Genomic DNA, 13,707 nt, shown 5'->3' with positions numbered 1-13,707 from the left:
AATGCACAGAGATCCCAGCCTGTCTAATATAAGGTCTTTATTCACTCACTTTCCTGCAGAGAATCCTTTATGGAAAGTGGCATAGTACTGACATGAGAAATACAGTGAGCTCAATGTATTGGGACAGTGAAATAGTTTTGGCTCTGTACTCCAGCACTTTGGGTTAAAGGGCAGACTGTCAGCTTTAACTTCAGGGGATTTCCATTCAGATCGGGTGAAATGTTTACAAATGACTAAGTAGTCTTTCCAGAATTTGCTGGTTTCAGAATTTTGTGCCTATTAGAAATGAACAGCCTCATTTGAGTCACTTATTGTAAATAAGAATAGAATGTTTAAACATTTCTATATTACCATGATTGCGGATAATTGTGAAAGTTAGAGGCACAACTCCCCCATGTCTTGGGTGTATGAATGATATTTGTGCGTCCGTACATTTCTCATTCAGGATTATTCGTAATTGCATCCACATTCATGTAGAAATGTTCCCCCGATATGCATGAAAATGCCCCAAAATGAAATCTAAGTCTGCACTTTAACCTCAGTCATTGTATCATTTCAAATCCAATGTGCTGGAGTACAGAGCCAAAACAAGTCACGGTGACAACACTTTGAACTCACTATGATAAGAACCATATTGTAAAAGGGGACGGAGAGAGGAGCGTTACACCATTCTCTTGAAGTTGTCTATGGCTTCCATTGCTTTCTCCAGCTCCGTCTGGCTCTGACGCAGCTGGAAGAGGGTTAGAGAGCAGGATCACAGGTCACTTCACAAGCAGAGCGTCTTTACTGTGGGAATGCCACACGTTCCAAAACTAAAACCTGAGTAATAACATTCCACCACATCCCGCCCCATTCCTTACCTTCTCAGTGTCCAGCTCCTGTACTTTAACAGGCACCTTCTCTTTGTAGTCACTCTTATCCATCTTTTCTCTCAGTTTATCCATCTGTTTCTCCAGCTCTCCCTTCTTCACAGTCAGCTTGGCCACCTCCTTCTCCAAGTCTATCAGACCCTGGGAGAGAGATTAACAAAGAGAAAAGGAAACGTAGTTGTAAAAACAGAAAAGTGTAACAATTTCACTAGGGAATAAACAGATGACTGTAGTATACACTGTTAGCCAATCACAACACAGAATAATGTGCGGTTGAAGCCCGTAAAATTGCCCTCTTACTTTGAGCATGAGGTGGACGGTGCACCTGTCGGAGGCAATGGCCACAGCACAGCCCTCTGGGACGGCCCCGGTGGCTGGGACGGGCTGGATGGTCTGGGAAAGAGACAGGGTCTGGATCTGCAGACTGTACTGCTCCACCAGAGACATCGTCTCACTGTCTATACACTGGAGGTAGCCTGGGGAGGGAGGGGGTTAGGACTATAGTAAAACAACGCTATGAGAAGTGTTCTAGTCAACAAAGTAGATGATCATGCCAATTTTGACTAAATCATACACCCTTGCTATAACTAATTAGTAAATATAGTACACTGCTTGTGGTCATGTATGAACTCACAATCGGCACGTGTCTTGGTCAGGTTGTAGTCGGCCCTGAGTGAACGGATGGTCCGGACCACGGTCATCACAAACTCCATCTTACGGTCAACATCCTCACTGTGCCAGCAAAACTAGAGACCACAGAGACGACAACCACCTCAAACCACAGTCAACAAAACACATGCCCTGTGGTTTATTATACAGTGTACTCAGTGTATCAATATAAAGTTCTCTCCCTCACCTCTTCAGTCTCAGGGTAGGGCATGACATGGATACTAGGGTGGCCATCCTGGGGTCGTCGCCGTGGCAACCTCTGGTAGAGCTCCTCGCCCACGAAGGGCATGATGGGAGCTAGGAGGCGCAGGCCGGTCTCCAGGCAGGTGAACAGAGTCTGTCTGCAGACTACAGCCTGGCTCTGAGACCCACTGTCTTCTTCCGCCCTGGAGAACACTGGCTTCACACTCTCCTAGAGGGGTGGGGGAGGGAGGTAGAGAAGGGATGAGGATGGAGTTTGGGAGCAGGAAGTTAAGGAGTGGTAATATATTAATCCCACACACACACACACCACTCACAGGCAGACAGAGACAAGGCAAACAGACTCTCACCAGATAGACGTCACAGAGCTCGTAGAGCCAGAAGTTGTAGATGGCTGTGGTGATAGCTGGGAAGTCGTAGGCCTGGAACCCTGCATTACACAGACCCACAGCAGTACACAGACGGGACAGAATCCACCGGTCTGACACACTCTCCTCCCCACACAGCTAACAGGAGGAGAATTGGACATTTTACAGAGATATAAACCTAAATACCATATCATACAAAGACCTGTTTTCACTCTAACAAATTAAGAGCATTTTCTCAAAGCAACTTTATTTTCCTTAATTTACATGGGCATGACACTGCAGTACACACACACAATGAATAGACCTAGGTAGAGATGTCACCTGGGCTTTCTCTGAAGGAACAAAGTTGTCTCCCAGCGTCCTCATGGCAAACTTCACAGCATTCCACAGCTTGTTACAGAAGTGACGGTAACCAAGGATACGATTCACATCCATGTTAATGTCCCTGCCTGAGAGAGTTAGGGGGAGAGAGGAAAAAGGGTTGTGTTGGTGTGTACATGGCATGCCAGCCATAACATGACACAGCCACATCACCAGATGGCAGTAGTGAGTGATGTACCTTGGCTGGTGTAGGCACACAGGGCGAAGCGGAGGGCATCTGTGCCACACTCTGGGATACCAGTGGGGTAGTCAGACTTCTGTCCCTGCTTGGCCTTCTCAACCTCTACTGGGTCCAGATTACTGTCCTGCAGCTGGGCATACAGACCCTGCACACACACAGTCAGCAGAGACATCTATCTATGTCCTGGTGCTTCGTTCTAGGCCCTTAACCACACTTGCAGTGCTGCATGACAACATAAATGCATGACACTTGATTCAAAGCAGCAAGAGACACTGTTGGTTCCTCAATTCACCTGATATAGTAAGAGTATGTACTGCCAGAGCCCTGTATAGCAGTGGTCACCAACCGGTCGAGCACCAAACATTTCTGTAGAAAAGATAAAGGCTTGCGCTCCTTTAAAAAGAATGGTGTTGCGCTGCTGGCGGTAGGTGCACTTGATTCAGAAGCACTGCGCACCGGGTAGGCAAAGTATTCCCATTTTGAACCATTTCATTTGTCTGAAAAGACACACTCCGCCTACCCGGCAGACCGGGAGCGTGCCTACTGCGCTGTCCATTCGGATAGCTCAAATCACCATGCCTACAGCTTCCACGACCCCAGCTACAGCAAAGTTTGATCCTAAACTACATGAGATTTTATCACTTTTAAAACCATGACCACAGAGAGACTGTCACAATACAGCAAAGGGCTGCTGTTTTTATGAGTGAGTTCATGTCTAAGTTTTTATTCAGTACTGTCAACGCTGTTTTTATTCAACACTATTACAAAACATAAAAACACACTTCTCCCTACTTCCACCCGTGCTGTAATTAATTAGTAGCCAAGTGTCTCGATAGCCCTGCATTTTGTATTTTTATTAGCAGCTCATCATGTCTATTTTAATATGGAGGAATAGAGCAGGGACGTGAGAGGCGGACCCTCTGCTGCTCTCTCCCTCCTCTGAGACTAATGTAGTGTTCAAAACAACAGGGAACTCGGAAGAAAAGGAGATCCGACTGGGGAAAATCGTTTCTAGATCACTGACATCATGATTTGACCTCTTCTTTTCTCTTCTTCAGTTGTCTTGAAAGCACCATGACCATCAGATTGATGCAGGTACCAGTCCAGTAAAAATAAAAAGTGAATTATTTGCAAATTCTCAATTTATGCTCAGTTCTGCCTCGCAAGTACTGCACAAACTGATCTATTTTGTTATCAAAGCGTGAGTTTTTGTATAATATGGTCTGAGAAGAACTGGCAAGCCAGGCATATAGCCAATATGCTGTGATAATGTTTTAGGCCTACTGCACAAACCTCATTCCTACAGAATTGTTTTTAGGTAAAATGTTTTTAAAAATGTTGAAAGAAATTATTAAAAAATAGCTTTTTGACTCCGAAAGTGACCTTGACTCAGAAAATGTTGGTGGCCACTGCTCTAGAGGGCTGACTCAGCTCTAGACTTGAGCGATATACCGTTTATACTGTATACCGGGGTATTTCAGCTGGGGGGTGTGTGCTTCGTCACTGCTTTTGACTAGAAGTTGAGTATATAAGAAACCTAAGATGTGTCAAATCAATTATATCCAGCTCAGGGCTCCAGCTATGCATTTGGTTTGCTAACTTGCTAGCTAAGTGGCTAGATCAAGCTTCTTGGTTACATTCAATCCGTTCCTGGATCAAGATCCATGTTGCCTAAATTGTTTTGTGCCCCTTGTGTGCATTTCCGGTAATACTGTATACCCCTGTATGGTACAGAAACGGTATGACGATAAGAAAATGTGGATACCTCCAAACCCTACTCAGCTCAGTTTGAGGGAGCAACAAATAAATGGCCTCAATAAAGCCTGGAATAGCTGCTTAATAAAGCAGACAGTACAACACCCCCCCATGGGAACATGGTGTGTTACCTCCAGAGAGATTCCTGTGATGACATCCAGAGGGTCGATGACGTTACCCAGAGATTTGCTCATCTTCCTCCCGTGGGCGTCTCTCACCACCGCATGGAGGTACACCTAGTATCAAACACAGCCATTACCATTACTATACAGGCTGTCCCCACTATAATTAATGACATGCTAAACCGGTCAGAGGCAGCAGGTGATTACCTCTTTGAAGGGCAGCTTGCCAGTGAGTTTGAGGCCCATCATCACCATGCGGGCCACCCAGAAGAACAGGATGTCATGACCTGTCTCCAGCAGGCTGCCTGGATAGAACACACTCAGGTCCTGGGTCTGAACAGAGAGAGGAAAACCTGTATTACACACCCAGGTCCTGGGTCTGAACAGAGAGAGGAAAACCTGTATTACACACTCAGGTCCTGGGTCTGAACAGAGAGAGGAAAACCTGTATTACACACTCAGGTCCTGGGTCTGAACAGAGAGAGGAAAACCTGTATTACACACTCAGGTCCTGGGTCTGAACAGAGAGAGGAAAACCTGTATTACACACTCAGGTCCTGGGTCTGAACAGAGAGGAAAACCTGTATTACACACCCAGGTCCTGGGTCTGAACAGAGAGAGGAAAACCTGTATTACACACTCAGGTCCTGGGTCTGAACAGAGAGAGGAAAACCTGTATTACACACCCAGGTCCTGGGTCTGAACAGAGAGAGGAAAACCTGTATTACACACTCAGGTCCTGGGTCTGAACAGAGGGAGGAAAACCTGTATTACACACCCAGGTCCTGGGTCTGAACAGAGAGAGGAAAACCTGTATTACACACTCAGGTCCTGGGTCTGAACAGAGAGGAAAACCTGTATTACACACCCAGGTCCTGGGTCTGAACAGAGAGGAAAACATGTATTACACACAGAGGGTATCACACACTCAGCTCTAGACACACCTTACCCACACATTCAATATCATCAATCCAGGAACTATGGAAAGCATATTTTAACAACTTTAATACACTCACACTTACCACAGACCACACACACACACACACACGCAGCCTCAGACAGACAAACACGCACACACACCCCCACAGCCTCACCTCATTGGGCCAGCCGAAGATGGAGAAGGGGAAAATACCAGAGGAGAACCATGTATCCAGTACATCCTCATCTGTAACACAGGAAGTGAACAAAAATCACTGGGCAATGGGCAGAATACTCCATTTCACTGTAAATTATCATCATTTGAGAGAAGATCTTACCCTGTCTGAGGGTGATCTTGTCAGTGGAGACATTGAAGCGCTTGGCAGCTTTATCTCTGGCCTCCTCCTCTGTCCTCCCACTCACCCAGTAATGACCATCCATGTCCTGGAGGACGGGAGGGAGGAAGAAGGGAGAAGGGAGCCAGAGAGATGGGACGTTTGGACAGGTGTGACTTAAATGACACAGAGAAAATCAGAGAGAAAGGAAGAAACGGATATCACCTCTCCTGGTGTGACTGAAGGGTCGGTCACGGTGACAAAGTAGGCTGGGATCCTGTGACCCCACCACAGCTGACGAGAGATACACCAGTCCCTGGGAGGAAGGGAGAATGAGAGGGATGAGTTCAAGTGAATATGTGAGGAAAGAGAGAATGAGGAAACCTGAGCACAACTGGTGACAGATGAAACACTAAAGAAGAAAAGGGGTTTGGTGCTGGAGTAGAGGTGCTCACTGTTTTTAACTAGAGATCTAACCAGGATCTGTAATACACTTGATTTCTATAATGGAGAGTGTGGCGTGTCACCTTCTAATACGTAGAGAGATGGAGCACATTAAAGAGTAGAACGGGAAGGACAGCGAAGAATGAGAATGACTGACAGAATGACAAAAGAGAGGTATAGAGGCAAGAGGAAAACAGAGCGGAGATGGAGGTGACCTACCTGATGTTGTCCAACCAGTTGAACCAGGTCTTATGGTGGTGGTCTGGGATGATTTTGAGTCTTCCCTCCCGGACCGAGTCAGCTGCCTGCTTGCCCATGTCAGCACAGTCCACATACCACTGAGGCTTCAGCAGGGGCTCCACTATGTCCTTAGAACGACTGGGGAGGAGAAACACACTCACATTCAATACTAACACACTCACACATCCAATCCAGAATGTTCTCACTAACATGTTCACACAGACGTGACCACATTTCGCACACTGATGCACGCGAAACTGAAACAAATATGTCCTTCTGTGCTCGTAATGTGGACTGATCGTAACGCACCTGCAGACAGGCACCACCATGGGGTTGTCTTTGGTCTCCTTGAAATGGCCTCTGTCCTTCAGAGCCTGCAGCACAGCCTTCCTCGCTTCGAAACGTTTCATACCCTGAGAGAGAGCGAGAGATGAGAGAGAGGAGGTAGGCAGAGAAAAACAGAGGAAGTTCCCAAACAGTTACCACACAGAACAACAAGGAGGAAAGGGAAGAAGAAGAGTGACAACACACCACAACTACTAGACAGCATGATGACAAGATCCAGGTGAAGAAGTCGTGCGTGTGTACTGTACCAGGTAAAGAAGTAGTCCGTGTGTACTGTACCAGGAATGGAGCCGGCACGTTGATGAGCAGGCCGTTCTCATCCAGGATGTTGATGAAGGCCAGTTTGTGTCTGTTTCCAACCTCATAATCATTATGGTCATGGGCTGGGGTGATCTTCACAGCACCTGGCGGAGAGAGAAAGAAGGGGGAGAGAGAGACAAGGTTCCGTACAGCTCAACAATACAAACTAACAGTATCCCACTATTCCTTAGACCACCAGATTACTACAGGACAGCCACATGGCCACACAGCCACACAGCATGGTTAGTACCCGTTCCAAAGTTGACGTCCACAAACTCATCAAACACGATGGGCATCTTCCTGTCACAGAAGGGATGAAGCACCCTCTTCCCTTTAAGGTGCTGAGACACACAGATAAACCAAAGCCTGTTAGTTCTCAATTAGAATGCCACAAACATTCATCAAAACAACATTTAAATGTCAAGAAAGTATAACCTTTCATGGATTTTCCCAAAGAATGTCTGTATTGGAAGGTTGGCAGGGTGTGTGTGTGTGTGTGTTGTAGAGACCTGGTATCTGGGGTCGGCAGGGTGAACGGCCACAGCAGAATCTCCCAGCATGGTCTCTATACGAGTGGTCGCCACAATCACCTCCTCATCTAACAGTGAGACAGAGGGAGACATTTAATAAGAGAAGACAGAAATAGAGGGAGGGAGAAAAAAATGGAAGGGAGAGATCAATTAACATAATTAACAGAAACACTCAAGATAAAGCCGTGTCCCTGTACCTCCCCAGCCCAAAACGACTCTCCCCTTTCTCTCCATGTCTTACCTGATCCCTCTATCTTGTAGGAGAAGGAGACCAGTACTCCAAACTCCACCTTGTCCTTGTAGCCAGGCACGGGCAGCAGAGTCCTGCCAGTCAGCTCCTTCTTATCCACCTGGACAACACAGCATCATGGGAGTGTTCATTATGGTATGCAACAGAATGGACATTTCAAAAACGGTTTAAAACATTTCACAACAGAATAATACCTCAATATCCGAGATGGCAGAGTTGAGGGTGCAGGACCAGTTGACCAGCCTCTTGCTCCTGTAGATCACGCCGTCCTCATGCAGACGAATGAACGCCTCCTGGACTGCATAGGACAGTTTCTAGAGAGGGCGTCACAATAGTTTAGTGTTGGGAACATTACAACGTTAGTAAATGCTCAGTCTAGACATAGTACTTTATGTATTAGACTAATAAAGCTCTCATGAGTTGTCCATGAATACACAGTAAAAGGTGACAGGTAATGTAAAGTGTAATGTAATGCAAATGATAGTAAACTCACAGGGTCCATGGTGAAGCAGGCTCTGTCCCAGTCCAGAGAGGAACCCAGCTTCTTCAGCTGGTGGTAAATACGGTCTCCCTTCCTACAACACAGCGCAGGGAGGAAGAAAGAGGGTGAGGGAGGAACTCTAGATCTTACTTTCACTTCTATTGTTGTTCTTTCTTTTGAAACCCTCTCTCCTTCTCCTTCCTCTCCCTCTACTCACTCGTTCTTCCACTTCCAGACCTCCTGGATGAACTGATCTCTCCCCAGGTCGTGACGGCTCATGCCCCTCTCCCGCATCAGTTTTTTCTCCACCACCACCTGGGTGGCGATACCCGCGTGGTCACAGCCTGGGTTCCACAGGGTCGTCTCGCCACGCATACGGTGCCTGGGGAGAGGGAGGAAACAGGAAATGCACCATCATACTGCGATAAGGACAGAACTAGATTACAGCACTACAGAATGTTGAGAATGGGACAAGACATGAATGTTGAGACAGGTGAAGAGGAAAGTGGGGCACGTAGAGTCATAACAGGAACATAGAAAGCAAGACAGAGATGGCTAGAGAGAGAATGAGAGAGAAAGTGTGAGAGGTTGGTAGAAAGAAGAAAGATAATAGAGAGTGAGATTGGTGAAAGGATGTAAAAATAAACCGCTAGAAAGGGAGAGAGCAGATTGGTGTAATCAGATAGAGAATCCCATTACCATCTGGTCAGACAGTCCTGGATGGCGTTGGTTAGGGCATGGCCTAAGTGAAGAGATCCCGTCACATTGGGCGGAGGGATACACATCATGAACACTCCACGGGGATTCGGCTCACTGATACTCTTCCGCTGAAGAATATAAGAACACCATAATAGCTTGATTATGACCTCAACCATGGGCTGGTTAAACGTCACATTTCATAAACTATGAAATACATAAAGAGAGTGACAGTCTCACCCCGTACTCAGGCTTGAAGTATCCCTGCTTCTCCCACCAGGAGTACCAGGCTGCCTCCACGTACTGAGGACTGTACGAGTCTGGCAGGGGGCTCAGGACATCTGACACAGGGAGAGATAGGAGTTTAATACGCACACGCACACACACACACACGAGTATAATAGAGAGAGTGGTGGATTATACATGGTTAATAACAGAGATCCTATTCAATTATTCAAATTCCTAATTCAATGGTTAATAAGCACCTTTTTTCTCTCCAGGAGGGGTGGGGACGTCGTATGAGATCACTCCCAGGTCCTTCTTCTCTGGTTTGGCCTTTTTCTGGAGAGAGACCAGAATGAGACTGATGAGACCTATTGGCAAGACACCTACTGAATGACCTTATCTAGGCTGTAAAAACTGTAAAGGGAGTATACTTTAAGGATCATCATCTTGTTGGGCCCCAGTTGATCCACACAGCAATGGTCTTTGCAACAGGGAACATGAGAAATGAAACCAGCCACCTGTCCATCTTCATACCTCTGTCGGGGGTGCCAGTTTCTTTTCTTGCTTTTTCTTCTCCTCCATCTCCTTCTTCTTTTGGAACTTCTCCAGCTTCTCTCTGTTTTTAGCCTCTTTCTTCAGCTGAGCTTCTGTCTTTGGTTTGCCTGAGAGAGAGAACACACTTCTGAGAATAACATACACACTCAAACAAATTCAAGCGGACACAAACACACAAAGGAGTCAACTCATGATGCTATGTATCCAGAAAATATTCCTCCGATGTAACTAACTGATAAGATGTCAAATGTAGTGAAAACAAACGGATTTGCCATTCAGCTTGACAAGAAGACACCGTTGGTCTTCAGGATAATAAAGCTATTCTTCAATCTAAAGCTGATCTCACACAAAGACACTTGAGCAGAATTTCTGTTGCATTTGCAGGTTGCAAATGTCATCATCTCAAGCAACTTTGCAGATATACGAGTCAACTCACAATTATTATAATTGTTTTATTGTATGCAATATACAATCAAATTGAAGGTACTTGTCATTTTATTGATTGCATATTTTTTGCAAATTCTTAAAAGCTGCAACGTAACTTTTTGGGCGACCCAACCAAATTTACATAGAAATGTGTGTTATAGATCTGCCATTCTCATCGAAAGCATGTCTAAGAAGCAGCAGATCTGTTCTACTTTCAATATTTCTATGCTTCCCGTTATCAAGTTTAGTTTTTGCGTCTTTTATACACCAGATTCAAACAGCTGAAAATACAATATTTTTGGTCATGGAAAATATATGTTTAACAGTGGTTTAGATGGTACAGTGATTCTCTACACTATATTTGCTTGTTATGTTGTATAAACTGAAATTAGGCGCACTATTAGAATTTTAGTAACCAGGAAATGGGGGAGCAATTTCTGCATAGTGCATCTTTAACACATACTACCAGACGAGTTACTCACAGTCAAAGACATGGCCTAAGCCTCTTACCATTGGCAGCGTTGGCATCAGCAGTTGGATTAGCGTTAGCAGCAGGAACAGGAGCAGCGCTGGGTTTGGGTGTGACGGGCACCATCTTCTCACACAGAGAGATCTGTCCCAGGACCTTGACAAACTGAGGCTGGTTGACACAGGTCAGAAACCACCTGGTCACGTTCGTCAGGGCTTTCCTGTTGGATGGCTCCAAGGCCTAGTATGACATAATAATAATAAGAATGTTATTGGAGTTCAAACAATGTGAAACAGGAAGATCTTACATTGGATGTTGCATGCAATTTCAGTCGAGTTGCTTTGTGTATCAGCAAAGTTGCTTGAGATGTCACTTGCAATCTGCAACATAAATTGCATACGGATTGCTTCGTGTGACATCAGCATTACAGTACAACTGGGGTGTATTCATTATGCCGATTCTGTTGCTAAATGTTTTGCAAAGAAAACTGTTTACTCCAAATGGAAAATGTTTTATCAACAAAAACAATAGTTTTTATAGGACAAATGCGGGTAGGCCCCCCGTTTTGTTCTGCGTGCTCCATTTAGTTCTTAAACAGGTTCTGTTGCAATTTGTTCCTTTAACTAGGCAAGTCAGTTAAGAACAAATTCCTATTTACAATGATGGCCTACCGGGGAACAGTGCCCTGTCCTGTTCAGGGACAGAACGACAGATGTTTACCATGTCAGCTCAGGGATTTGATCCAGCAACCTTTCAGTTACTGGCACAACGCTCTAACCACTAGGCTACCTGCCACCCCTCCCTAATGAATACACCCCAGCACTCACTTACCAGACAGTCTGTTGACAGAAGACAAATACTTTCACTTCTTCCTAACGTTAAAGAATAAGGAAGAGTAAACACAAATAAGATAAAAAGATAAATGTTAATATAAAGACTTGGGCTCACGTATTTGAAGGGCAGGAGTGCTGCGGTTGCCACAGCGATGTCGGCCAGAGTGAGGCTGTCTCCCACCAGGAATGTTCTAGGCTCCAGGTTCTTATCTAGAACGTTTAGCACGCGCATCATCTCAGCATGAGAACTCTGCTGAAGCTGCATGGACTCATCAGAATCAGAAAAAAACAGTTGGTAATCAACATCGTTAACACAGGAATTTGTCTTGGGCTATGTTATATTCCAGATTAGTGTTCCCTCCCCTTGCTCTGTCATTGGTCAATCACTCCCATAGTCCAATTCATTTGAAATTACGCTAATATACACCATTATACTCCTATTTGTGTTTGTGACTGCATGGGTTGCTGCCAGTAGTGAGACCCTCTCCCTCACCTTCTTATCCACTCCCATCACCCCCAGCAGTGGGAACACCACAGCACAGGACACAGGAGTCAGCTCATTGTCTGCAAAGCTGAGCCACTGCCACACCTGGCTCTCCTGTTTAGCATTCGACCCTATCCTCTTCCCCTGAGAGGCTAGGTACCATGCAACGGCACTGGCCCCAGAGAGCACCTCACCTCCCCCAGAGCCCAGCACCAGGCTGGGGCGAGAGCACAGGGCCATGGAGGCAGGAGGGTCCTCTATGAGTGTGCAGGGCCGAGAGGGGCAGAACTCTGCAGCAACCAGGGCCATGAGGCTCCTGAAGTCGTCAGGGTGGGGGGAGACGTAGAGCGAAGCCATCCCTAGGAGAGGGGGGAGAATGACTGAGATTGGCGTATCATATAACGCTTCCATGGTTTCATTAAATAGTACAGATATGTATTTGGATGCAAACCACTTCACAAGTCATCCAATCTCAGCTAAAACTAGCTTGCTAGCAGGTTAGCTACATAACAGTAGGCAGTACCGTTACTGTTTTGGGCATGTTTGTTTATGCTAACTTAAGTTATGCTACACTAAGGTGACATCTCTTAAGTAGCAAACGCTAAAGTTAGCTACAAATCTGGGAAATAAACAGAGACAGCTCCACAAACAGAGACGTGCACAGATAGCTATGCAACGATTCATGCGCTATTTTCTAGTGCAACTAATCTGACAAACTGAAAAGACATGCTAACCATTAGCGGACTAAACTCCACTCCATGGTGAGTTTAGTCGGCTAGCTAATCATCAGCTTTGGCAAGCTGTAACTTAAAAAAGGGACAATATGTAGTTGCTATATCCATTGTAAATAAATTATATATACCCATTCATTCTTGAAAAAATATAACATAGCTAAATGCCTTATAAGCTTCGTTCAATGGTCGTACACCATCATAACCCAAAATATAAACTTGTTTTACTCCAATGTTTGTAAACAAAATAACGTTAGCTAAGTGTAAACAACCACTGTGTTGTCTCAAAAAATAGTTTAAACTATCAGGTTGATATCATGAACGGTCAGTCCTTGCATCGGGGGCGGCTGGTAGCCTGCTGGTTAGAGCGTTGGGACAGTAACCGAAAGGTTGCTGGATCGAATCCCTGAGCCGACAAAGGTACAAATCTATCGTTCTGAACTGACTTGCCTAGTTACATTTAAAACATCCATAGCTCCATCTATGAATTTGAGAGTTACATTTCACCTGCCTTACACCATGAATTATGTACACAAACCTTTGATATAATACATCATTTTAAACTAAATGGCACTTGAAAAAGTTATCCATACCGTTGAATGAAAAAGAAAGGGACGTCAACTCATGAGTTCCGGATAAGCAGCGTATTACAGTAGTCGGCCGTCTGATGCAATGTGGCGCACATGTTTGGTTCGAAGGACCTTTGAACAGATTCATTTCCGCCACATCAAGGCGGCCTGTAAGAATGCCTTTTCCAAATTGACCATGACATTTGTCCAGACTCTCACTCAGATCAATTATTGCAGTGTTATTTATGAATGTGCAAATTAAAATGATTCAGCTTCAAGGCAAAATATATTGGTAGACAAATGAATGAATCACAAATAAATAAATTGCAC

At 45.2% G+C, this 13,707-nt stretch overlaps 1 protein-coding gene across 2 annotated transcripts; it reads right to left on the bottom strand.

Moving 5' to 3' along the window:
* Positions 1–17: 17 nt before the first annotated feature.
* On the bottom strand, positions 18–13,503 carry LOC129857573 (valine--tRNA ligase-like). Of its 2 annotated transcripts, none has more exons than XM_055925979.1 (30): positions 13,402–13,503; positions 12,087–12,436; positions 11,709–11,861; positions 10,802–11,000; positions 9,845–9,972; positions 9,571–9,646; positions 9,326–9,426; positions 9,089–9,216; positions 8,607–8,771; positions 8,402–8,483; positions 8,103–8,222; positions 7,900–8,008; positions 7,638–7,726; positions 7,379–7,469; positions 7,108–7,232; positions 6,793–6,896; positions 6,463–6,621; positions 6,025–6,115; positions 5,803–5,908; positions 5,641–5,711; positions 4,754–4,879; positions 4,556–4,660; positions 2,667–2,814; positions 2,429–2,556; positions 2,090–2,245; positions 1,726–1,950; positions 1,504–1,615; positions 1,170–1,345; positions 861–1,010; positions 18–730 (listed from the first exon to the last, which is right to left on the bottom strand). In XM_055925979.1, exons 2-30 carry the CDS (start codon positions 12,432–12,434, stop codon positions 662–664), a joined length of 3,840 nt encoding a protein of 1,279 aa, XP_055781954.1. In that variant the 5' UTR covers positions 12,435–12,436; positions 13,402–13,503; the 3' UTR covers positions 18–661. The 2 variants fall into 2 exon arrangements, with proteins under 2 accessions (XP_055781954.1, XP_055781955.1); XM_055925980.1 differs by having other exon boundaries at positions 11,709–11,852.
* Between the last annotated feature and the right edge of the window lie 204 nt (positions 13,504–13,707).

Source organism: Salvelinus fontinalis, chromosome 6, assembly GCF_029448725.1.
Source record: "Salvelinus fontinalis isolate EN_2023a chromosome 6, ASM2944872v1, whole genome shotgun sequence".
Classification (NCBI taxonomy): domain Eukaryota; kingdom Metazoa; phylum Chordata; class Actinopteri; order Salmoniformes; family Salmonidae; genus Salvelinus; species Salvelinus fontinalis.
Note: the sequence above shows the minus strand (reverse complement) of the source record. Positions and strands in the feature narration are given on the sequence as shown.